The 24,837-nt window shown below is 40.7% G+C and overlaps 1 protein-coding gene across 1 annotated transcript in view; it reads right to left on the minus strand.

Annotated features, from left to right (window-relative positions):
• Window positions 1-17,122, minus strand: part of LOC128666598 (arf-GAP with dual PH domain-containing protein 1-like) — a 50,003-nt gene extending 32,881 nt beyond the window's left edge. Inside the window, exons 1-3 of the mRNA XM_053721294.1 lie at window positions 16,838-17,122; window positions 12,131-12,261; window positions 10,838-10,929 (exon numbers count right to left, since the gene is read on the minus strand). Of these exons, the coding sequence (XP_053577269.1) occupies window positions 10,838-10,929; window positions 12,131-12,261; window positions 16,838-16,928 (314 nt within the window). The 5' untranslated portion in view covers window positions 16,929-17,122. The remainder of the gene's footprint in view (window positions 1-10,837; window positions 10,930-12,130; window positions 12,262-16,837) is intronic.
• Window positions 17,123-24,837: the final 7,715 nt, after the last annotated feature.

The following is a 24,837-nucleotide window of genomic DNA, read 5'->3' on the forward strand; positions in this document are numbered from 1 at the left end:
TATGAGTTTTATGCTACAGTAGTGTAAAACTCATAACTACTGACTTTAAAATGCGGTACAAATCTTGACGGGATAGGCTGTACCGCTCACTTTTTGGCCTCCCAGGACAAGCTTATCATACCGTCGCTATGGAAGTCCCATTGAAAATAGACTATACGCAATTTGCGTAAGTTGATTTGTAGCAAGGCCAAAAAAGTGTGCGGTGCCCCTAAATCTTCAAGACTCGTAATACCAGCGGTAGTAAAAAAGCAGCGTTATGAGGCTTAACACTGCTTTTTTTACTCATAACGCAAGACTCGTAATCTAGCCGATTGTTTTTGTATTCTATAGTACAATGTTATGTGGACCCGTCCCAGGACATACTTGAAAACGAGAGAAATCTCAATGTATGCTTCCTGGTAAAATATTTTATAAATAAATAAATAAAATGGAAAGTTGTTTACATTTGTATGTTCTGTCTGAATCATGAAGGAACTTTTGGTTTCATGTCTAGGGATGCCAGGTGTCCTCAACAAAAAACTTAAATTATGCTTACCTGATAAAAAAAAATTCTTCAGATGGAAAGAGTCCACAGCTGCATTCATTACTTTTGGGAATTAAGAACCTGGCCACCAGGAGGAGGCAAAGACACCCCAGCCAAAGGCTTAAATACTCCTCCCACTCCCCTCATCCCCCAGTCATTCTGCAGAGGAACAAGGAACAGTAGAAGAAATACCAGGGTGAAAAGGTGCCAGAAGAATAAAAAATAAGAGACGCCCCACAGAAAAAATACGGGTGGGGAGCTGTGGACTCTTTCCATCTGAAGAAAATTATCAGGTAAGCATAATTTAAGTTTTTCTTCATAAATGGAAAGAGTCCACAGCTGCATTTATTACTTTTGGGAAAACAATACCCAAGCTATAGAGGACACTGAATGCAAAAATGGGAGGGTACAATAGGCAGCCCATTCTGAAGGCACCAGGCCTGAAAAACCACAACCCAATCAAACCCCGCTTCATTGGAACCGGGCAAAAAAAAAACAAGAAGGAAAAAGGCCCCAAGGACACTGACCCGCATATAGTCCGAAAGCCTAACTAGAGACCGCAAGCAGACTCACTAAGCCAACACTCCTCCAGGAAAACCGTCCCCCAGCAGTTGGTCCCCACACAACCCTTACTAGCACAAAATCCCCAAAAGGGAGAGAACAAGGGTAAGCCAAAGGGATACCCAAAAGGTACAGCAAAATCCATAAAGGAAAGACCCCCTTCAAAGGAAGGCCAAATCCACAGAGACCCGAATGGATCCCGAGAACAAGGAGAGACGATGCCCAACCCACAAGGAGCAATTGGGCATCATCAAGGAGAAGAAACATCTCCCAAACATCATGCAACAGCACCGAAAAAGACAGCTGAAGACAAAGTCCTCAAAACGTCAGAACTCAGAGACTGAGCAAACAGAAATAACAAGTAGCAAACTCAGAGAAAAAACATCTGAGTCTAGTAACACGCTTCCATCCATAGGAAGACACAGAGAAAACATTATCCGTAAGGAACAAGCGGCCTCACAAAATCCAAGACATAGATTGCCCAACCTCCAAGACAGAGGACACTCTCCAGGCAATCCAGGCCACCAGCCTACTCACAGATCTCAAAGGGGGAGAGGCACAGAACCTCTAAAAAAGAAGGTCCACTCTCACCCCCAAGACCTGAGGATGAACAACAGATCTCAGATCCTACACCTAGCCGGACCAGCCCAATCAACGGCAGATCTGAAAGCAAGGGAACCAAAAGGAACCCCAAGACCAGCCCCCAAAAGGGCAAAAGAATGAACACAGCCACTGCAACCTAAAGTCAATCGAGCAGGTGGTAGACCTAAGGAGATCTAGCAAGGCCACCCGACTATGTCTCAATGCAGAGCCAGCAGCTCCCCAGATGGAACAACTCAAAAAGCAGACCAATCCCAGAACCAGATAAACATCTGTTCCAACCTCCCGAACACAGGAGAGGCCCCTAAAAGGGAACCACACCTCCGTAAGAAGGACAACAAGCCCCCTGAAGAGGAGAGCATTGATAAACACCTGCCCATAAGACAGAAAGTTGTAGGAAGAATCAAGAGGACACAAGGCCACATCCCTAATGAACACGGACGAACCCCTTAAAACATCATCGTGCTAGCACACATACCAGGCACAAAAGTGACAGCTGAGCAACTGCAAACCTTCAGTTTGCTAGGCAGGAAAGCCCCCCATCAGGTCACGTTTAGTTGGCTGTCCCAAGGGAACCGTATTGTTCGGCACAAAACAAGCCCCAAGGAGCCCCTGCTCACAGAAAATCTGGCCAAGTTGTAAAACAGAACAACCAGAACAAGGACTAAACCCAAGTACAGAAACTGGAACCCCCCGGCCAGTCCTAGGATCATAAGGTCTGGTAACATCCCACAGCAGGTTCCACAAAGAGAAAATGCTGAGTAAAACCCTCGACAACCGGAAGATCAGGACAAGAGACGGGCCCCACAAATGTTTAGATTAAACAATCTTCCAGGAACATAAATCCCTCATCTGATATAAAAAAAAACCTGACCTCCCAGGGAAAAACTTCAGAATAACCCTGATAACAAGAGCAAGAAGCCCTTGCAAGTCCCGACCCAAAGAGAAGAGACCACCCTTTGCAGGAGCCCAACACTCCAAAAAACCAGGGCCATAAAAGGACATTAGAGCTAGCAGGCATCCAAGCAACATTAACATGACTGTGCTGAGAAGAGCAGCTAATCCCCCTAAGGGACACAGGGCTCTGCTCATTTTATCAACCTCGAAAGAAGGAAAGGCTGAGTAGACCCCGCCGGGGATCGAACTAGCAACCCTCGGATTGCTACAGTACAGCATAGCCACAGAGCATTAGTATGCTGAGCTAGTTGTCCAACTAGCCACGAGCTCCAGAAACAAGGGGAACAGTGAGGACAAGTTACCCAAACAGAGCAACATCAAGCCTCCACATCACCTCAGATTCAAAGTCAAAGGACAGTAAAACATGGGTTTGAATGCCACCTGGATGGCAATACCTGAACCATATGAGTGGAATACCACTAGGACCTCTTCTATCTCAAGAAAGAGATATAGAGCATTCTCAACACCGGGAAAGGACCCCTAACCAGAGCCCAAAAGCAGCTCACTGTCTAATGTCCCGAAAAGGAACAACCAACTCCCGAAGGGATTCCAAGTCCCCCGAAGGCGACCTATCCACAAGGAGAAACAGACCGAGTGCCACACGGACCCGCATGTCCTCTTGAGAATGCTTAGCTGAAACTTGTAAAACAAATAACAAGAACATAAATAATGTTAAGAACACTCGGCACCCCAACCTGACCAGCAAAGTATAATAGGCGCCACGTGTCTGAATAAGCCGCAAGACAGAAGATCCGAAACCAAGCAGGGTCATAACTGCCAAGCTGGCTAAATCGCCCTCAGAGAGGGAGGAAGAAAAACAGACAAACATGAGACTAGCGTGTCCCGAACAACTTCAATAGAAGCAAACAGCGAGTATCGATCCCAGAGATTTTTAAGTTCCCGCAGAAAACATAGTAAGAAAAATAAAATAAAATTCATCCTAACCAGATAAAATAAAATAACAGGCAACCCGAGGGTTAACGCCCAAGAAGAACAGAAAGATCCGTAGGACCAGCCTAATGGAAACCCTGTTCTTCCAACAAAACTGGGAAGGATCTCAATAACAAGACTTAAAGGAGATTACTTCATCCCCCCATGTCTAACGAGGTGAGCCATTCGAAGGAGGAGACTGACGAGTCCCATAACCGAGAAGGATAGGGTCCCCAAACAGCTCAAAAACGTGTCTGAGTAAAACACGAAGGCAAGCCAGCCTGTAATGAAAGGCTCAACACTCAGGAACAGTTACATCCACAGGGAACTGCACATGCCCTCCAGTGGCTGAGAGAACTGGGGCAATCGGGCATGAGCACAATCGCAAATAAACATCTGGACTTTGTAGACAAGCAAGTGCCAAAAGTATATAAAAGCGAAAATGTGCCACAACCTCCGGAGTGGACAATCCACCCTCCGAGGAGGAAAACACATAACCTGGGTTACCCACATGTGTAGTAGTAGTAGGGAGCAGTAGGGAACTCACCTCCTGGAGGACAAGGCCCCCCAAGGCAGTCCCTTGAATCCCAGAGTCAGAGGAACAAGGCGCTCTAGGGACGGCCTAAAGAACATAACTGACTGACCTGAGTCAATGGGGTCAATTGGCATTCGTCACAGGACGAAGAATCTGAATCGGAAAGTTGAACAATCTCAACATCAGCATCCTCCATAACTGGATAAAGGATACCAAAAAAATGGACTATATATAAAACAATTTAAACGGCACCTGGCACCCACACAGTCAGGAATGCGGAAATGGGAGACCAGAACGTAGACACGCCCGGTCCCAAGGTGAACCGTACAGTCCAAAAAAAGCATGCCCAACCGTAAGGTTGCGTCACTTCGAAAGGCCGTTATGTTCCAAAAGCCACGAGCCCAGTTAACACTACACATAAGCAGATTGAATCACATAACAAACATGATTAACCCCCCTGTTCAATAATCCCACTCAGGAGATATTAACCCTTGATTCCAAGACACTAAAGGAGTCCCACTGAGACCCTTTATTTTTTATGTGAGTTCGCAGGAACAAATGAGTTACAGTGCAATCATGAAGAAGTAAAATGAAATGATCTTACCGGAATCTACACCGTGGAACAGGAACACGGCCCTTCAAGTGTGACGGATAGTAGCCTCGCCTCTGCCATGGACTTGAGAGAAGGAAGCAGGCAGCGAAGCAAAGTTCGACAACGCCGATTGCTTGTGGAGTTGTTAAAATGAGTCGGAATGGCTTAGCAGAAAGACTCTCCCTGCATCTCCGGACTCTTACTTTCATCCAAGCCCTCACTGAGAGACTGACAGGATTGCTTAAAACTCCCGTCCCATGTCGAAGAGTTCTACCCTCCATAAGAGACGAAACAAAGTTCTGACACGTCTTTGCCAACCTCCTGGGACGAAAGGCAAAGAATGACTGGGGGATGAGGGAAGTGGGAGGATTATTTAAGCCTTTGGCTGGGGTGTCTTTGCCTTCTCCTGGTGGCCAGGTTCTAAATTCCCAAAAGTAATGAATGCAGCCGTGGACTCTTTCCATTTATGAAGAAAATACTGGTCAATACGTTGGTGACTGGCACTATGGTAGACGAGGGGGGGGGTTAGACAATGCTCCCCCCCTAAAGCTCTAATTTATCCCTCACTCTTAAACCTACAATGTATATATATCACAACTTAGCAGTCATTTTACCCTTTGGCTGACGGTAACATACAAATAAATAATTGCCTCTTAGGCTGCTAGTAACACACATAAACAGTAGTGCTTTGACCCCTTGACTGCCTCTCACTTCTTTCTGCTCCATATTTGTAATGTTTTAAGGCATAGGAGGCCTTTTACATTTAGCTAACACTCATGGACTTAAAAAAAACTGGACATTTAAGTGTCCAGTATTTTTGTGAAGATTTACTTGACAGTCTGCTGAATACTGGCAATCCTAGGGAAATACTAATGACAACCGCAGCACTTATGAAATATGCTTGTAAAGCGATGTATGTGATTGTAAAATACGTGCGCATCTGTCACGATAAAGTAGTCTTGCTGGATAGAACAAGAGGCGTTTTAAAACCTTTCAGACAGATCAAATGTCTGACTCAGGGGTTTTCACTAAATCTTACCCAGACTGTGGGATTCAAGAAGACTCTATCGCCTTTGTGAAATATCATGTCTTGCGGTCTCTACATTCCACAGCTGATGACGTCTCATTTTACTTTTTCTTTGTTTTTTTTCCAGTTTTTGTGCATATGTTAGAGTGAACTATAACTGTTTATTACTGGTGTTTTTTCCCCCACATTTCACTTAATTTATTTTGTAAAGTATTGAAAGCATTTTTGTGATGCCGATATCGCCAGTAAAACTTGTTTTATGCGCAAGAAGTGAGCGGTTACCGAGTAGATGTGGATACATTGATTGTAATAGAACCTAACTAAAAACTTGCAACAAGGGAAAAGTATAAATCTCTTTGATGTTAGCAGTTTGTGAGTTGCGAAGTTAGTACAAGTTTCTTCTGCAACATATTTGTTTCACGAATGAATTTTGTGAAATGTGGGACGTTACCTATAATAATTTATGTATCCTGCAGAATTTTTTTCTTTCATGATTCAGATAGAGCAGCAATTTTAGGCAAATTTCTAATTTACTCCTATTATCAATTTTTCTTTTTTCTCTTGCAAGAATGCACGCTTAGGAGACGGCCCATTTTTGGTTCAGCACCTGGGTGGCGCTTGGTGATCAGTGGCTAAATGTAGCCACCAATCAGCAAGCGCTATCCAGGGTCCTGAACCAAAAATGGGCTGGCTCCTTAGCTTAGACTCCTGCTTTTTCAAATAAAGATACCAAGAGAACGAAGTAAATTTGATAATAGGAGTAAATTAGAAAGTTGCTTAAAATTGCTGCTCTATATATTCTCCCAATTCTAGTAAATATCAGAGAGAAACTTAAAAGCTGGCAGTCTCTGACATTATCCATCTCTGGTCGGATAGCCTTATTCAAAATGGTTCTGCTCCCAAAGCTTCTATATGTACTACAGAATACCCCATTAATTCTTTTAGAGAGGGATGTCCGGTCTCTCAACAAAGCAGTTAGCAAATTCCTATGGCAGGAAAAAAGACACAGGATATCCCTAAACAAACTCACACTTCCAAAAGAATATGGTGGTCTTGCACTAGCAGATATTCGCCTATATAATTATGCTTTCCTTGCTCGAGTGGTGGCAGACTGGATTTATCACAGTGACTATGTGGTCAATAACTCATTAGAGGAAATTATCTGTAATCCTTATCTTCCGCTAGCTTTAATTCACTGCCCACCTAAAGAGCTACCAGGAGAAATTAAAAAACTCAAAACCTTCTCTAACCCGCTGAAGGCCTGGTGGAAAGTGGGCAATCTTTTATCCTTAAACTGCAAAGTTTCTCAGCACCTTCCACTATTGGGCAATCCAAAATTCCCCGCAGGCCTAAGCTCAATAGTATTCAAGAGATGGCACAACTTAGGTCTGAACAGGGCGGTACATCTCATCGACCTAGAGAGAAAATGTGTCAAAACTTTTGAGGAATTAAAAAAAGAGTTTAAAATGAATAACAAGGAATTTTATGCATATCTGCAAATTAGGCACTTCTCCCTGGAGCTACTGAAAGAGGCAGACTGGAACTGGACCCTGGGTAAATTGGAAAACTGGCTTACACTGTTTAAAAATGGACATAGGTCAATTTCTTTATGCTATCAGCTGATTAAACTTAGCAAAGGCGAATTGGAGATAGAGAAAATTATTTCACTGTGGAATGGGATAATACCTCAGTCCAATATTGATACCAAATTTGTACAATCCTCAATTCAGAAAGTTGCTCAAATCACTCTATCAGCTACCTGGCGGGAGATGCATGTCAAACTTATACACAACTCATATTTCACTCCCGAAAAGGGTTGTAAAGTTCGTAATCTTAGCTTCAATAAATGCCCAAAATGTTTACTCCCTGCAGCGGATCTAATGCATATGATATGGGACTGTCCTAAAATAAGACACCTCTGGTGGAAGCTAGAGTTCTGGCTTAGTAAAACCCTTAAAATCTCTCTTCCGAGCCTAACACAGGTACAGGTCATATTTGGCTTGAGGAGTCATAATCAGCAACAATCAAATGATAAAGTGATAACTCTATCCATATTGGCAACGAGATATCTTATTTTAAAAAAATGGAAATTGAGAGCAATTCCATCCATCCCAGAGATCAAGAACTGTTTAAAAAACTCTCTGAACAAAGAGATACCAATTTAGACAATGACTAAGATATCAGACAATTCTTTGGTAAATGGTCAGTGTTCATTAAAGGGACAGTATACACTCATTTTCATATAACTGCATTTAATAGACACTACTATAAAGAATAAGATGCACAGATACTGATATAAAAATCCAGTATAAAACTGTTTAAAAACTTACTTAGAAGCTGTCAGTTTAGCTCTGTTGAAAAGGTAGCTGGAAAGCCCACTGCAAGTGGGAAATAAGACCCTCCCCTTTCCCTCTTCTTTTGCATATGAAAAGATCCTTTACACAAACAGGAGCAAGCTAGAGAAGGTAGCTGACGGTATTCAAATAAAACTTTGGGGCTTGGTTAGGAGTCTGAAAATCAGAGCAATGATATTTAAAAATAAGCAAAATTATACATTTATTTTAAAAAAAAAACTTTATGGGCTTTATAAATAGATCATCTACAAAACATTTATGCAAAGAAAAAATGAGTTTATAATGGCCCTTTAAGTCATTCCCTGACACCGAGATAAACGATCTGATATTTCCATTTAGAAACTCTGAATTAGTACTTCTAGGTGCTTGGTAATAACCAAGTAACAGAGATAACGAGCCAAGAAGTCATCCAACTTATTGGCCCCCCTCTCCTCCCCCCTTCCCCCCCCCTCTTTTTTTTCCCCCTCCCCTTCTCCCTCCTTTTTTTTTTCTCTTTGGATGAGCTGTTTATGTAAAGATAAAATTTCAGCAGAATGTTGAAAGAGAATAATGTTTTACTGCTTGACTCAACTGTAAAATGGCATTGAATTGTGCTAATTTTCATAATCTCTTTTTCTTTTTGTGATTTATTGCTGATAAGGAAAATAAACATTTAAAAAAAAAATAAAAAAATTGCTTTTCTATCTGAATCACAAAAGAAAAAATTTGAGTTTAGTGTCCCTTTAAGATTTAGTAGTAACAATCAACACTTTAGTAAACCCTCCATCTCACATGATCTCTGCAAATACGTCCACTTTACGGGTTTATTATCTACAACTCCATACCTCCCAACATTTCAAAATTCAAAAGAGGGACACCCCCCCCCCGCCAAAAATTTAAATGTGGTGGGCGGGGCTTAAAAAATCATAAGACCAAAGTAATATAAATAAAATTCTAAATAAAGTCATATTTTAATACACTTAGGCAGCAAATCAAACACAAGCTCAAACCACTGGTATGGCTATGTGGGCTATGTATTTAATTAGCCTTTGCAAAGACATTGCTAAATATTTTTATCTTAATTGGACATTTAATAATAAATTCTTTAAAACTGCTCTCTGCATTCCCCATTAATATTCTAGATTCTGTCCTTTAAAGTCAGCAAAAATGCACAGTAGCACACTACATAGCATACACTTACACATGCAGATACACACACATTACATAGCATACACTTACATATGCAGATACACACACACTACATAGCATACACTTACACATGCAGATACACAAACACTACATAGCATACACTTACACAGGCAGATACACAGACACTACATAGTATACACTTATTCATGCAGATACACACACACACACACACACACATTACATAGCATACACTTATACATGCCACATACACTTACACATGCAGATACACACAAATTACATAGCATACACTTATACATGCAGCATACACTTACACATGCAGATACACACACATTACATAGCATACACTTATACATGCAGATACACACACACTACATAGCATACACTTATACATGCAGATACACACACACTACATAGTATACACATGCAGATAGACACACACTACATAGCATACACATGCAAATACACACACACTACATGGCATACACTTATACATGCAGATACACACACACTACATAGCATACACTTATACATGCAGATACACACACACATTACATAGCATACACTTATACATGCAGATACACACACACTACATAGCATACACTTATACATGCAGATGCACACACACTACATAGCATACACTTACGCATGAAGATACACACACACTACATAGCATACACTTACACACGAAGATACACACACACTACATGTCATACACTTATACAGGCAGCACACATATACATTCAGATACACAGACACTATATAGTATACACTTATACATGCAGACACACACACACACACACTACATAGCATACACTTATACATGCAGATACACACTTATACATGCAGATACACATACACACACTACATAGCTTACATTTATACATGCAGACACACACACACTACATAGCATAAACTTATACATACAGATACACACACACAGAGTTATGAATACAGATAGACACACACACTACATCATATATGGGTATCTGTAATTCATTGAGGTCCTGGGGTTGGCAAGCACATTAGCTGGCAGTCTGCGGCTGCCACTGTTCGTTACCCTGGTATTAGCACTGCTCATTGTATAAAACTGAAGGCATGCTAGTATTATCACCAGGGGTTAGACATCATCACTACCAGAGGTAGGTTAGAGAGGTCACCATTACCCGTGGTCAGAGTGTATACAGCCTTCTTACTCCTGCTTAACCCACACACCATTCCTTTTCCACAGGGAATCTAACAGGTATTTAACCCTTTCAGAGCAAAGTCAGCTACTTCTGAGTATGGGCCCAACAGAATTAAAAAAAAAAAATGCCTAGGGCAAATCGGGACAGATGGCTAGCATCCCGGGACAGGGGGACAGACCCCTAAAATCGGGACAGTTGGGGGGTATGCAACTCGTCTCCTGCCTCGTTACCTGGTTTTATTTATAATCCCAGAACCGTTCCCTGTTTGATTCTTTATGCGGTTCCCAGCCTCCCTCCATCGTACACTCACCCTAACTGAGATCTAACAGCCGCTCATGTAAGAAGACATTAAACTAAAACATATGAAATGCTGAACAGTGAGACTAAAGCACACACAGGACAGAGACATGCTGCAGGGTTCCTACTGGCAATCCTTGTATGTGGGTCTGTAGTAATACTCTGGGATATGAGCTTCATATATCGCTTTTGCTGCATCGTTCCCATGAGTCTCGAGAAACTAGGACAAAAGATAAGATCAGAGTATTGGACAAGCATACACAATAAGAAGCAGAATACACATTGCTTTGCACTATGATAGCTTTTCAGTCGCAGTAGCCTCAGTTTTGCTACACAAATAAGGAACAAGTGAGATAAAAGCTAATAAAAGGGTGTAGCTGCAATTAGAATGTAGGAATCAGCACAATGTACTTTCACCAATGCCAGAGAAAACTGGGGGTGGTACAGATTTACTATGCCAGTAACCTCATGTATGCCCTGGCGATTTGCGTCTATGTTTGAATATCATCAAATAAAGAGGATGACATTTTCATTTATGGACTGGCTTGCAATCTACGTCATCACTGACACCCTTAAAGGGACATGAAACCCAAATTTTTTCTTTCATGATTTAGAAAGAGAACGCAATTTTAAACATCTTTCTAATTTACTTCTATTATCTAATTTGTTTTATTCTCTTGATATTCTTTGCTGAAAAGCATATCTAGATATGCTCAGTAGCTGCTGATTGGTTGCTGCACATAGAAGCCTCATGTGATTGGCTCACCCATGTGCATTGCTTTTTCTTCAACTAAGGATATCTAAAAAATGAAGCAAAATAAATAATAGAAGTAAATTGCAATGTTGTTTAAATTTGTATTCTCTATCTGAATCATGAAAGAAAGATTTTGAGTTTAGTGGCCCTTTAAGGATTCATAACCTACAACATTCTAGAATGTGATTACTTTATCAATGCTGGATCCCCTTTTTATTTTACATGAAAAGATCAGATGTGACTGCACGCTTGGAAGTTAGAAAAAAACACTTTATTAAAGTCACTTTAATAGACTAATGTGTAAAACTATTCATATTCCATTGGCAGAGGGCGCAGGTGGGTGCCATGGCGAGGTGGTTGCATTGTGAGTAGGGTTAGGTGAAATCAGGGCAGTATCAGATCTGACTGGTGAAGCTGTAGGGGGCTGCAGATCTCCCAACCCTTGGCAATATACAAGATCTGGGCCATTTAGGAGGGGTGCATGCCCCTTTAAATATAGAGTACAGAAGCAGGCACTCATTGTAGACTGGCAATCCCTTTGCTAATTGCCATAGAGGCCTGGCCTGGGGCAGTTGCCACGCTCAGGGCTCTGTGATTGCTTCTGTGATAAATACAGAACTTATCCATAACAGATAGTAGTGAGGGAAAGAATAGGAGTAGTAATTACCTTCAGCTGGTTCTCGTCCCAGTGGTCCAGCGTAAGAGACTTGACCTTACTGATTTCTAAGAGATTCCGGTGAATACCAGAGCAATTCACACACAAGAAAACCCCCAAGTTGCAGCAGGCCCACTGCGGGTCTAAAAAAAAACAAATATGTGCTGAGAAATCACTGTTTTATAAGGGAAAAAGTCTGACGGAATAACCCCATACTTTATGTACTAGCAATTTGCAGCAGAGCAATAAACTAAGATGGACTGTGGGAGCATTGGCCACACCCACTGGTGGTTTCTATAGCTCCACCCACTCCAAAGCACCCCAAAATACCCAATGTCAATTACAAACAGTATACACAAAACATTACAAATTGTATTATTGTATCTAGTTTCTAAATGTGAAGATTCACAGATCCTAGTTCACCAAATTAGATTTTTATTATAGTTTTATTTTAGTGGAGATGATCTGGGAACATTTGATGATTAAATAATGTTACTAGTATGTCTTTGTGTTAACAATTTTTGTGGTTTAAAAATATATATTATTTGTTGCTTAGCAGTAATTAAAGCACTTACAAAATCCAAGTACCTATGAAACATTGCTATGATGTGCAGGCTAAGCCGCCACACAGTTCGCAAACAATCAGACAGCGTCTGTTTGATCCAAGTCCACTCATTTGAAGCAGAAATGATACAAAATAGCTAAACTGTAAAGTTATTCATTTTTAAAAGTTAAAAAAAGATTAAACTGTAGTTTTTCTCTTCCCAAAATCACCTGACAGCTTAATTTATGTAAAAAAAAAAACATTCTTGGCTACTAAAGAAAATGCCGGATCTTTTCCAGATAAGCCCCGCCAAAAAGTTAACCCCCGCCACCCAAAATGACATATAAATCACCACCAAATGATCATTTATCGCTGTCTTCTGACCGTGAAGTATATCTGTTAGTAAGACTGTGCAGACCGTACAACTTATCCATAACAGGATGATGGGATACCTCATTAGTATGAGCACAGAGTACACCATCTGCAGCGAGCTCAGCCCTGGGTACATGTCTGATCAGGAGCCCCGCACATCCTGCCTTACATGTGTGTAACAGGAGACTTGCCCGGGTACACACAGCATTATTTAGCTTTCCGTAACTGATGGAGTACACCATCTGCAGCGAGTTCAGCCATGGGTACATGTCTGACCAGGAGCCCCGCACATCCTGCCTTACATTTGTGTAACAGGAGACTTGCCCGGGTACACAGCTTTCCGTTACCGATATATAAATTACAGAGCTCTCGCCGGCGCCAATACCAGGATCGCGACCAGAACAGGCAGCATCTCAAAGTGATTCTCGCACATAATTCCCGCAATACGTGTCTCCCGGTGTCCGTGCCCCCAGCTGATGGCGGATCAGGGTATCCGTGCCCCCCAACGCGGGTGTATCCGTGTCATGGAAAAGCCTTTTTTTTTTTTTTTAAATATAAAAAGGGACAGTAAACTTGAAATGTTAAAATTAAATGTTTAGTTATATAAAAAGGGACAGTAAACTTGAAATGTTAAAATAAAATGTTTAGTTACAGGTAAAAGATTCTTACGTCCTAACGTAGTGCGTGTATTAAATTGTAGCTGGCAAAAGTGGCGGGGCTTAACTTTTCACGCGTGCACTTTTTACATTAGTGGCGGGGCTTATCTGGAAAAGATCCAAAATGCCTAACTGGGCCAGTCTGGGGGTGGGCAAAGTGCAGAGGTGATTGGCCATAAGAAGCGGTAGGCAAGCGGCCCGGGGCTGTGCACTGACAGGCTTGAACAGTCAGAAAGCAGAATTTTCATAGTTTGCGCCTAAACCTTTTCTTCAGTGATTTATTTTTAGAGTGCTCTGTTTATCTTTCATTTGATGCTCTGCTGAGCCAGGGAGCAGCTCTAGGCATGAGCTTTATACTTAATGCAGTGCAGTTTACATATTTTGTATGTGTGTGTGCGTGTCTCAGTGTTTTTGTGTGTGTGTCTGAGTGTGTTTCCAAATGTTTGTGTGTGCATCTGAGTGTGTTTTTAAGTGTGTCTGAGTGTTTGTATGTGTGTTTGCCTGTGTTTTTGTGTGTGTCTGCTTTCAAGGGGGGGGTGACACCATGACTTACCGCACCGGGTGACACCAACCCTAGTGACGCCACTGAAATGATGCACAATTCAACATATATTTATAAAACTATCAAGTAAAGATAACATAAACCACTAATAAAAACAACTAGCAGTAACATCTTTCATAGCATATCTTGTCCTATAGATCACGGTTCTTCAAACTACAGGTCGGATCCATTACTGGGTCACAACACCATGTTTACTGCATGTGTTTTGTAGGGGAGTGTGTGTGTTGTAGGAGAGTGTGTGGTGTGTTGTGTGTGTGTGTGTGTGTGATGTGTGTGTTGTAGGAGAGTGTGTGGTGTGTGTGTTGTATGAGTGTGTGTGTGTTGTAGGAGAGTGTATGGTGTGTGTGTTGTAGGAGAGTGTGGTGTGTGTGTGGTGTGTGATGTGTGTGTGTGTTGTAGGAGAGTGTGTGGTGTGTGTGTTATAGGAGAGTGTGGTGTGTATGTGTTGTATGAGTGTGTGTGTGTGTTGTATAATTGTGTGTGGTGTGTGTTGTATGAGAGTGTGTGGTGCATGTGTGGTATGAGAGTGTGTGTGTGTTGTATGAGTGTGTGGTGTGTGTGTTGTATGAGTGTGTGTGTTGTAGGAGAGTGTGTGTTGTAGGAGAGTGTGTGTTGTGTGTGTGTTGTATGAGAATGTATGGTGTGTGTGCTGTATGAGAGTGTGTGGTATGTGTGTTGTATGAGAGTGTGTGTGGTGTGTGTTGTATGAGAGTGTGTGTGGTGTGTGTGTTGTATGAGAGTGTGTGGTGTTTGTGTGTTGAATGAGAATGTGTGGTGTGTGTGCTGTATGAGAGTGTGTGGTGTGTGTGCTGTATGAGAGTGTGTGGTGTGTGTGTACTGTATGAGATTTTGTGGTGTGTGTGTACTGTATGAGAGTGTGTGGTGTATGTATTGTTTGAGTGTGTGTGTGGTGTATGTGTTGTATGAGAGTGTGTGTGGGGGGTGTGTGTTTTATGAGAGTGCGTGGTGCATGTGTTTTATGAGAGTGTGTGTATTGTATGAGTGGGTGTGGTATGAGTGTGTGTGTGTTGTATGTGTGTGGTATGAGAGTGTGTGGTGCGTGTGTGGTATGAGAGTGTGTGTGTTGTATGAGTGCGTGTGGTATGTTTGTGTGTGTGGTGTGTGTGTTTTATGAGAGTGTGTGTGGTGTATGTGTTGTATGAGAGTGTGTGTGGTGTGTGTGTTGTATGAGTGTGTGTGGTGTATGTGTTGTATGAGTGTGTATGTGGTGTGTGTGTTGTATGAGAGTGTGTGGTGTGTGTGTTGTATGAGAGTGTGTGTGGTGTGTGTGTTGTATGAATGTGTATGTGGTGTGTGTGTTGTATGAGAGTGTGTGTGGTATGTGTGTTGTATGAGAGTGTATGTGGTGTGTGTGTTGTATGAGTGTGTGTTGTATGTGTGTGTGTTATATGTGTGGTGTGTGTGTGTTGTATGAGAGTGTGTGTGGTGTGTGTGTTGTATGAGTGTGTATGTGGTGTGTGTGTTGTATGAGAGTGTGTGTGGTGTGTGTGTTGTATGATTGTGTATGTGGTGTGTGTGTTGTATGATTGTGTATGTGGTGTGTGTGTTGTATGAGTGTGTGTGTGTGTGTTGTATGTGTGTGTGGTGTGTGTGTGTTGTATGAGAGTGTGTGTGGTGTTTGTGTTGTATGAGAGTGTGTGTGGTGTGTGTGTTGTATGAGTGTGTTTGTGGTGTGTGTGTTGTATGAGTGTGTATGGGGTGTATGTGTTGTATGAGAGTGTGTGTGGTGTGTTGTATGAGTGTGTATGTGGTGTGTGTGTGTGTTGTATGTGTGTGTGTTGTGTGTGTGTGATGTGTGTGTTGTATGAGAGTGTGTGTGGTGTGTGTGTTGCATGAGAGTGTGTGTTGTATGAGTGTGTATGTGGTGTGTGTGTTGTATGTGTGTGTGTGTTGTATGAGAGTGTGTGTGGTGTATGTGTTGTATGAGTGTGTATATGGTGTGTGTGTTGTATGAGTGTGTGTGTTGTATGAGAGTGTGTGTGGTGTGTGTGTTGTATGAGAGTGTGTGTGGTGTGTGTGTTGTATGAGTGTGTATGTGGTGTGTGTGTTGTATGAGTGTGTGTGTTGTATGAGTGTGTTTTGTGTGTGTGTGTGTGTGTGTGTGTGTGTGTGATTTATGAGAGTTTATGTGGTGTGTGTGTTGTATGAGTGTGTGTGTTGTATGAGTGTGTGTGTTGTATGAGTGTGTATGTGGTGTGTGTGTTATATGAGTGTGTTTTGTGTGTGTGTGTGATTTATGAGAGTTTATGTGTGTTATAACCTTTTTACAACACTTACAAGTCTGACTACAATAAGGTATAAAGTACACACACATTTTTTTGGTCACTTTGCCAAAATTGCAGCTATCTTGTTGTATATTACTTCAGACATTTTGAGATTGAGCATAAAAGTAGTGTTGCTAAAGTATGTGGGTCTTGTGAAATAAAGGACCCTGCTATAGATCATACATTTCTTCCTCTACTGTTATCCTCCCTCCTCTCTATATACTTCACTTCCCTCTCTCATTCCTAACTTTCTTATCCTTCTACTGTTCCTTCGTTCTGCGCCTCCCTCCCCTCTCTTACCTGGAGCTCCACAGTCCACGCACATTGTGTTTCCCTTTTTCGTGGTCAAGTTTTTTATAGACATCCGGTTCCGATCCCGTTCCCCAGACATTCTGTTGTTTTGGGATTTAACGGTGACGTTGGACGAGGTCCCTGGGCAGTGTGACACACAAGCTGTTAGTTACAGACACAAAAGCTGTAAGGTGGCACACAAGCGATTCTACCAAGGTGACGAATGCCCTGTACAAGGGAAGGGTGTATCATCCCCTCACAGCGCCTAACAGAGCTGGTGCTTCTTTCCTAGACACCCTCTAACGGGGGAGGGACATTTTCACCAGTAAACCTGTTTTTCAACATTTCAAGCACAGAACAAGCCAATCTTTGAACTGAAAGAAAATGAGTCAGGACTTGCAGACTCTCTCTCTTGCAAACCTTGATATACTCCTGTATTCTCAGGATCATTTAATTACTTATCTATACAAATATGCAAAGTCATAAAAAGTCTGTAATACCCTGTTCCTGGCACCAGTCACAACTCAAAAATGGTCAAAACAGATTGTCTTAAAAAAATAGGTACAGAAATGGTAGTTGATATCTGGAATAATTAACCAATACAACCTCAGGGTAATAGAAAGACAGACATATAGATAGATAGATAATAGAAAGAAAGATAGATATAGAGATAGATAGATGATAGACAGACAGAGTGATAGATAGATAGAGAGATAGATGGATGATATATAGATAGATAGATAATAGATAGGTATAGATAGATATACATAGAGAGACAGAGATAGATAGATAGATAATAGATAGATGATATTATTTATTGTTATTATTATTATCGGTAATTTGTAGAGCGCAAACAGATAATAGATAGACAGCAGGGATAGATAGATATAGATAGAGAGAGAGATAGAGACAGAGATAGATAGAAAGATATAGATAGATAGATTGGATAGATATATAGATAGATACAAATCTCTACATTAGCCCCAGGTTTTGATTCTAACATGTATAATTTGCATAACTAGGCAATCATTTTACCCCTTGGCTGCCAATAACATACAAATCATTAATTGTCCCTCTTTGGTAGCCTGTAACACATGTAAACAGTCAAGATTGGACATACAGTATTTATGTGAAGATTTTACAGGACAGCCTGGTTACCCTGTTCCTATCAAGAACAATGATTTAACATCTCTCTGGCTGCCAGTAATACACATAACAAATGCAGTATTACTTTTTTAAGACATATTTGTAATACATAGAGCCAAAGGAAGCCCTTTACATTTAGCTGACATATAGGCCTCTATTTATCAAGCTGTCTACTTACTTGCATTCGACGGCCCCAATACGCTCGCCTAAGATCACCTAACCTCGCCGCCGCTGACCTGAATACGTTCGCTAAATTTATCATGAAAGCTGTCAAAAAGCTGCGCACCAAGTACGGGGCGATGAGCAGCGGACTGTTGTTAACTAACAGTTATCTATCTCGCTGCTCTTCGGCTTATTCGCAGATTTCTTGCTATACTGTCACTAAGCACCCACACTATACGATACAGTTTTACCCCCTAAACCGCCGCTCCCAGAGCCCCCCGCAACTAAATAAAGTTATTAACCCCTAAACCGCCTCTTCCGGACCCCGCCGCAACTCTAATAAATGTATTAACCCCTAAACCGCCGCTCCCGGAGCCCATCGCCACCTACATTATACTTATTAACCTCTAATCTGCCTCCCCCTATACCGCCGCTACCTACATAAAGTTATTAACCCCTATCCTGCCGCTCCCGGACCCCGCCGCAACTAAATAAAATGTTTAACCCCTAAACCGCCGCTCCCGGAGCCCACCGCCACCTACATTACATTTATTAACCCCTAATCTCTCCCCCTACACCGCCGCCACTATAATAAACATATTAACCCCTAAACCTAAGTCTAACCCTAACCCTAACACCCCCCTAACTTAAATATTATTTAAATAAATCTAAATAAATTTACTATTATTAACTAAATTATTCCTATTTAAAACTAAATACTTACCTATAAAATAAACCCTAAGCTATCTACAATATAACTAATAGTTACATTGTAGCTATCTGAGGGTTTATTTTTATTTTACAGGCAACTTTGTATTTATTTTAACTAGGTACAATAGTTATTAAATAGTTATTAACTATTTAATAACTACCTAGCTAAAATAAATACAAATTTACCTGTAAAATAAATCCTAACCTAAGTTACAATTACACCTAACACTACACTATCATTAAATTAATTCCCTAAACTACCTACAATTACTTACAATTAAATTAAATAAACTAAAGTACAAAAAAACAACAAACACTAAATTACAGAAAATAAAAAAATTACAAGAAGTTTAAACTAATTACACCTAATCTAAGCCCCCTAATAAAATAAAAAAGCCCCCCAAAATAATAAAAATCCCTACCCTACACTAAATTACAAATAGCCCTTAAAAGGGCCTTTTGCGGGGCATTGCCCCAAAGTAATCAGCTCTTTTACCTGTAAAAAAAGAAATACAACCCCCACCCCAACATTAAAACCCACCACCCACCTGGATGTTATATGAGACAATGTGGAGTAAGCATTTTGTTACATAAATCTATCCCCTTTAATCATATTCAAACACACAATGATACTGAAGGCCGTTTTCTAGGGGTTTTTGGACTGCTATACGGTAGGCCAGTGACTTTAATTAATGTCTATGCGCCCAATACCCTACAACTTCCCTTTTACAAAAAGACGTTTAGACGCATACTGGACATAGCTAAATGGCTAGTTTTTATTGGGGGGGATCTTAACATACCCATTCATCCAGAAGTGGATAGTTCCAATCCAAACCCCAGCACATCTAGGCGTACACTCAAACATTTATGGAAACTGATGCGCGATTATAAATTGTACGATTCTTGGAGGTTACTCAACCTGGATAAGAGGGAATACACTTTTTTCTCCTCCCCAAAAAGGACGTATAGCCGTCTTGACTATTTGCTTACCAACCAGATAGGTTTGGAACACATTAAGAACGCAGGGATCATGCACACAGTATGGTCGGAACACTCGGCAGTATTCTTTTACATCTCATGGCCCCATACCCCAGTTGCCCCGTATATATGGAAAATGGATGACTCCTTATTGAGAGGAGATATACAACTAACTAAAACACAGGAAGCACTGCAAGAATACTTTACGTTTAACTCTTCTGTTGATATAGACCCTATTACAGTTTGGGAAGTGCACAAGTGTTTCATGAGAGGGGAATTCATTAAAAGAAAGGCACAATTTAAAAAAATAGCAAGGCAGAAGTATCTAAATCTTACCTCGAAACTATCAGTTTTAGAACATAAGCATAGACCAAATCAGGATGACCAATCTGTACAACAGTTACTTCAAAACACTAGAAAGGCCCTTCATGAATTATTATTACAGGAACACGCAGCCACCACAACGCTTTTTCTATGAAGGCAATAGGGCAGGCAAACTGCTAGCGAGGGCCCTTAAAATTAAGAAATTTAAATCTTTTGTACATGAAATAAAAACAGCTAAAAACAAAAAAGTTCACTCTACAAAAGACATTCTCACACAATTCGAGAAGTACTACATGCAGCTATACAATATCCCTGGTACAATAGACAGACCCAGGGATGCCCCAGACCTACAAAATTATTTGAGGGAGATCCCCCTTATAGCGAACCATGTCCGCCGCACATCGATAAATGCTGACAGCATACGCTCTCTGCATTTATCATTGCACCAGCAGTTCTTGTGAACTGCTGGTCCAATACCGCACCTGCAGATTCGCGGCCAATCGGATGAATGAAAGCCCGTTTTTTTAAAAACAGGGGCACTTTCATTCATCAAAGTTTACAAAGCAGCCATTTTAATTAAAAACTTACCTCTCTTCAGCCATTTTTTTGACTATGGACGCAGAAAAGGCCTTTGATCGGCTAAACTGGTCCTTCCTAAAAAGTACATTGATAAGATTTGGCATGAGTGAAGGCTTTATAAACAAAATATTTACATTATATAACGTTCCCACAGCCAAGATTAAATTAAATGACCCCCTTTCCAACAAGATCTGGATCAATAATGGAACCAGACAGGGCTGTCCATTGTCGCCCATTTAATTTGTGCTGACAATTGAAATTTTTGCTGCAGCGATCCGTAACAACCCGAATATTAAAGGTATTACGGTCCAAGATACCCAATACAAACAGGCATTATATGCTGACGACATCATATTATCGTTTACATCTCCATTACAATCCATAGTAGCACTAAATGCTGAGTTGGATATATATAGTAAATTCTCTGGGTTTGAAATTAACCCCACAAAATCAGAGATGTTAGGAGTTCATGCCCCTGAAATAGAAATGCAAGAAATTGCACAAAAATATCACTATTGCATACAAAATTCATCTATCAAATACTTAGGGGTTCAGATATCACATAATCAGCAGCTTTTGTTCCAACAAAATTTCCAATATTTCATGGGAGAACTCCAACAAGAATTACATAGCTGGGAAAACAAAAGTTTATCCTGGATGGGAAGGATGGAGGCACTTAAAATGACTAGCCTACCAAAAATTCTTTATAAATTTCAAACACTCCCCATCCCAGTCCCACAATCATACCTGAATACCTTGCAAACCATGTTTAATACATACATTTGGCAAAATAAAAGGCCACAAATAGCCAAAAAGATTATGTATCGTAACAGAAAAAATGGTGGACTGAGCGTCCCTAACCTAACTTAATACAGACAAGCGGCTATCCTTACCCGAGTTATAGACTGGTGTAAACATGGGGAACATAAGGAATGGGTCAGACTGGAGCAACAGCTAGCTAACAGCCCAAATCTAGGCGGGACTTGCTGGACCACTAAGATACATAGAGATACTAATAAGACACTCCCCCGCATTATGACAGAGACACTAAAAATTTGGGATAATATCACTAATAAGAATACGGGTATTTCCTCAAATCCCTCTCCACTTACACCGATTTTCAATAACCCTAAGATCCCCATAGGACGTCAACCTGTGAGGGAGACCTCATTCACCATTAACTCACTTATCCCTATTTGTACACTTATACGTGAAGGCAAGTTAAAGTCAGAGGAGGAAATGTTGGAATTGACTCCTTTATTAGCAAATGATTGGTACATTAGGCAACAGTTGTCACATTTTATATTTAGCAACCCACAGAAACCTAAACTACTTAGACCCCCCACTGTGTTTGAAAGCACCTGTCTCTCTCAATCCTCTACTAGAGGAGGTCTATCATTGTTATACCACTTATTAATAACCTACCACTCTAGATCATTGCCAGCCTACTGCAAGGCATGGGAATCTAAACTACAGAGAGAAATCTCACCTAAAGAATGGGAAAAAATCTTCATAAATATGGAAAGGACCTCTCCTTCGATAACTGTTACTGAAATGAATGTGAAATTACTGTATAGGTGGTACCTAACCCCACTTAGGCTTTCAAAAATATACACTAGTGTGGAAAATACATGCTGGAGAGGCATGTCCCACATATGGTGGAATTTTCCGTATATTCGGAAATTTTGGATAGACATTGGCAAAGAAATAGAAAAGTGTATATTTTATAAGATAGGGATAGATCCATTGTTTTTTCTGTTTAATTTTCCCCCTAAACTGAAATGTAAACTGAGATTGAAATTAGTAAATGTTATGATAAATGGGGCTAAACAACTGATACCACGATTGTGGAAGAAACAGCAGGTCCCTATGATATCTGAGTGGAAAGAGCATATTACGCATCTATTGACTCTATAGAGATACCACTATGGTCAATCCCAACAACTAGACTTCTACGGTAATATGAGATTCCTTTGGGGGGACTATTTGGCATCATACTGAACAAATGTTTTATGTTTTCAATGAAAAAGACGAAATGTAATAGAATTGTGATATCCAGCTTGTACTCATTGATTTATGTTATGTTTTTCAATTGAGCGGCATTGTTTTTTCTTTTATCCCACTGATTGTTCTGTATTTATTATTCTATCAACAATAAAGAAAATAAAAAAATAAATAAAAAAAAACACCACCCACATACCCAACCCTACTCTAAAACCCACTCAAACCCACCTTAAAAAAACCTAACACTAACCCCCTGAAGATCAGCTTACCTTGAGCCTTCTTCACCCAGCCGGGCACAAGTGGTCCTCCAGAGGGTCCGAAGTCTTCATCCTATCCGGGCAGAAGAGGACCTCCAAACCGGCAGAAGTATTCATCCAGGTGGCATCTTCTATCTTCATCCATCCGGAGCAGGTCCATCGTCAAGACATCCGACGCGGAGCATCCTCTTCATCCGACGGCCGACGATTGAATGACTGGTCCTTTAAATGACGTCGTCCAAGATGGCGTCCCTTGAATTCCAATTGGCTGATAGAATTCTATCAGCCAATGGGAATTAAGGTAGGAAAAATCCTATTGGCTGATGCAATCAGACAATCGGATTGAAGTTCAATCCGATTGGCTGATCCAATCAGCCAATAGGATTGACTTTGCATTCTATTGGCTGTTCCAATCAGCCAATAGAATGCAAGGTCAATCCTATTGGCCGATTGCATCAGCCAATAGGATTTTCCCTACCTTAATTCAGATTGACTGATAGAATTCTATCAGCCAATCGGAATTCAAGGGATGCCATCTTGGATAAAGTCATTTAAAGGAACCTTCATTCAGTAAGAAGACTCAGGATGAAGAGGATGCTCCGCGTCGGATGTCTTGAAGATGGACCCGCTCCGCGTCGGATGGATGAAGATAGAAGATGCCATCTGGATAAAGACTTCTGCACGTCTGGAGGACCACTTCGCCGGTTGGATGAAGACTTCTGCCGCTTCCTTGAGGATGGATGTCCGGTCTTCAGAACAGTAAGTCGATCTTCAGGGGGTTAGAGTTAGGTTTTTTAAGGGTGTATTGGGTGGGTTTATTTTTTAGATTAGGGTTTGGGCAGCAATAGAGCTAAATGCCCTTTTAAGGGCAATGCCCATCCAAATGCCCTTTTCAGGGCAATGGGGAGCTTAGGTTATTTTAGTTAGTATTTTATTTGGGGGGTTGGTTGTGTGGGTGGTGGGTTTTACTGTTGGGGGGGGTTGTTTGTATTTTTTTTTACAGGTAAAAGAGCTGATTACTTTGGGGCAACAAAATGTACAATGGGATGCAAAAAAAGAGAGATTTTGCAGCGCAGAGAGAAAGACTGTTGGTTACTGGACTTCGTTAAATACTAAAACCCACTGTCAGAGTAGGCAAAAAATAAGTGTGATCAAAATTCAATACTTTGGAATACAATTGACAACTTCATTCACACAAAATAACTTTATTAGAAAAAATAATTAAAGTAATAGTCCGGCTGGACTAGTACTCACGCACACTCACACACATACGGTTTAAAACTTGCTGGAACTCAGACTATATAATTTAATCTGAATTGCACCTCATAAAATATACATCACTCCTTAACAGGAGATATTGGAGTATTTGTATATATATATAAACAATCAACTCCTGTAGGAAAGTGAGTATGTTATTAACAGTGGTAGTAAGGTGTACCTAATAAGTATTTATACAAAAAAGCACAACATTAGTATGAATAGTATCCGATTCAATTACCGGTTTGTGTGCTGAGAAGTAAAAAGGTCTATAGTACACTCAATATGTATATGTTAGTCAAACAGTCAAAAGTAAAGCTGGTGATTTACTGTGTTCCTAGATTATAATCATTGCAAGTGTTGCAAAAAATGTTAAACTGATATGAAAAGGCCACAGTCACAGCACAGTCATTGGTTAATTTTAAAGTACGGTATATACCTTTAAATATAGATTCAAATGCACTATATATATATATAATGCACATATCTATCGTTGAGTGTAATATTTGTGTATGCCTTAGTACAATCAATTATTGACTTTGCTTTGAGACAGAGATAGAGATCGGTTTTTCAATTCAACCTTGCTGAATA

This window comes from Bombina bombina, chromosome 7 (assembly GCF_027579735.1).
Source record: "Bombina bombina isolate aBomBom1 chromosome 7, aBomBom1.pri, whole genome shotgun sequence".
In the NCBI taxonomy this organism is placed as follows: Eukaryota; Metazoa; Chordata; class Amphibia; order Anura; family Bombinatoridae; genus Bombina; species Bombina bombina.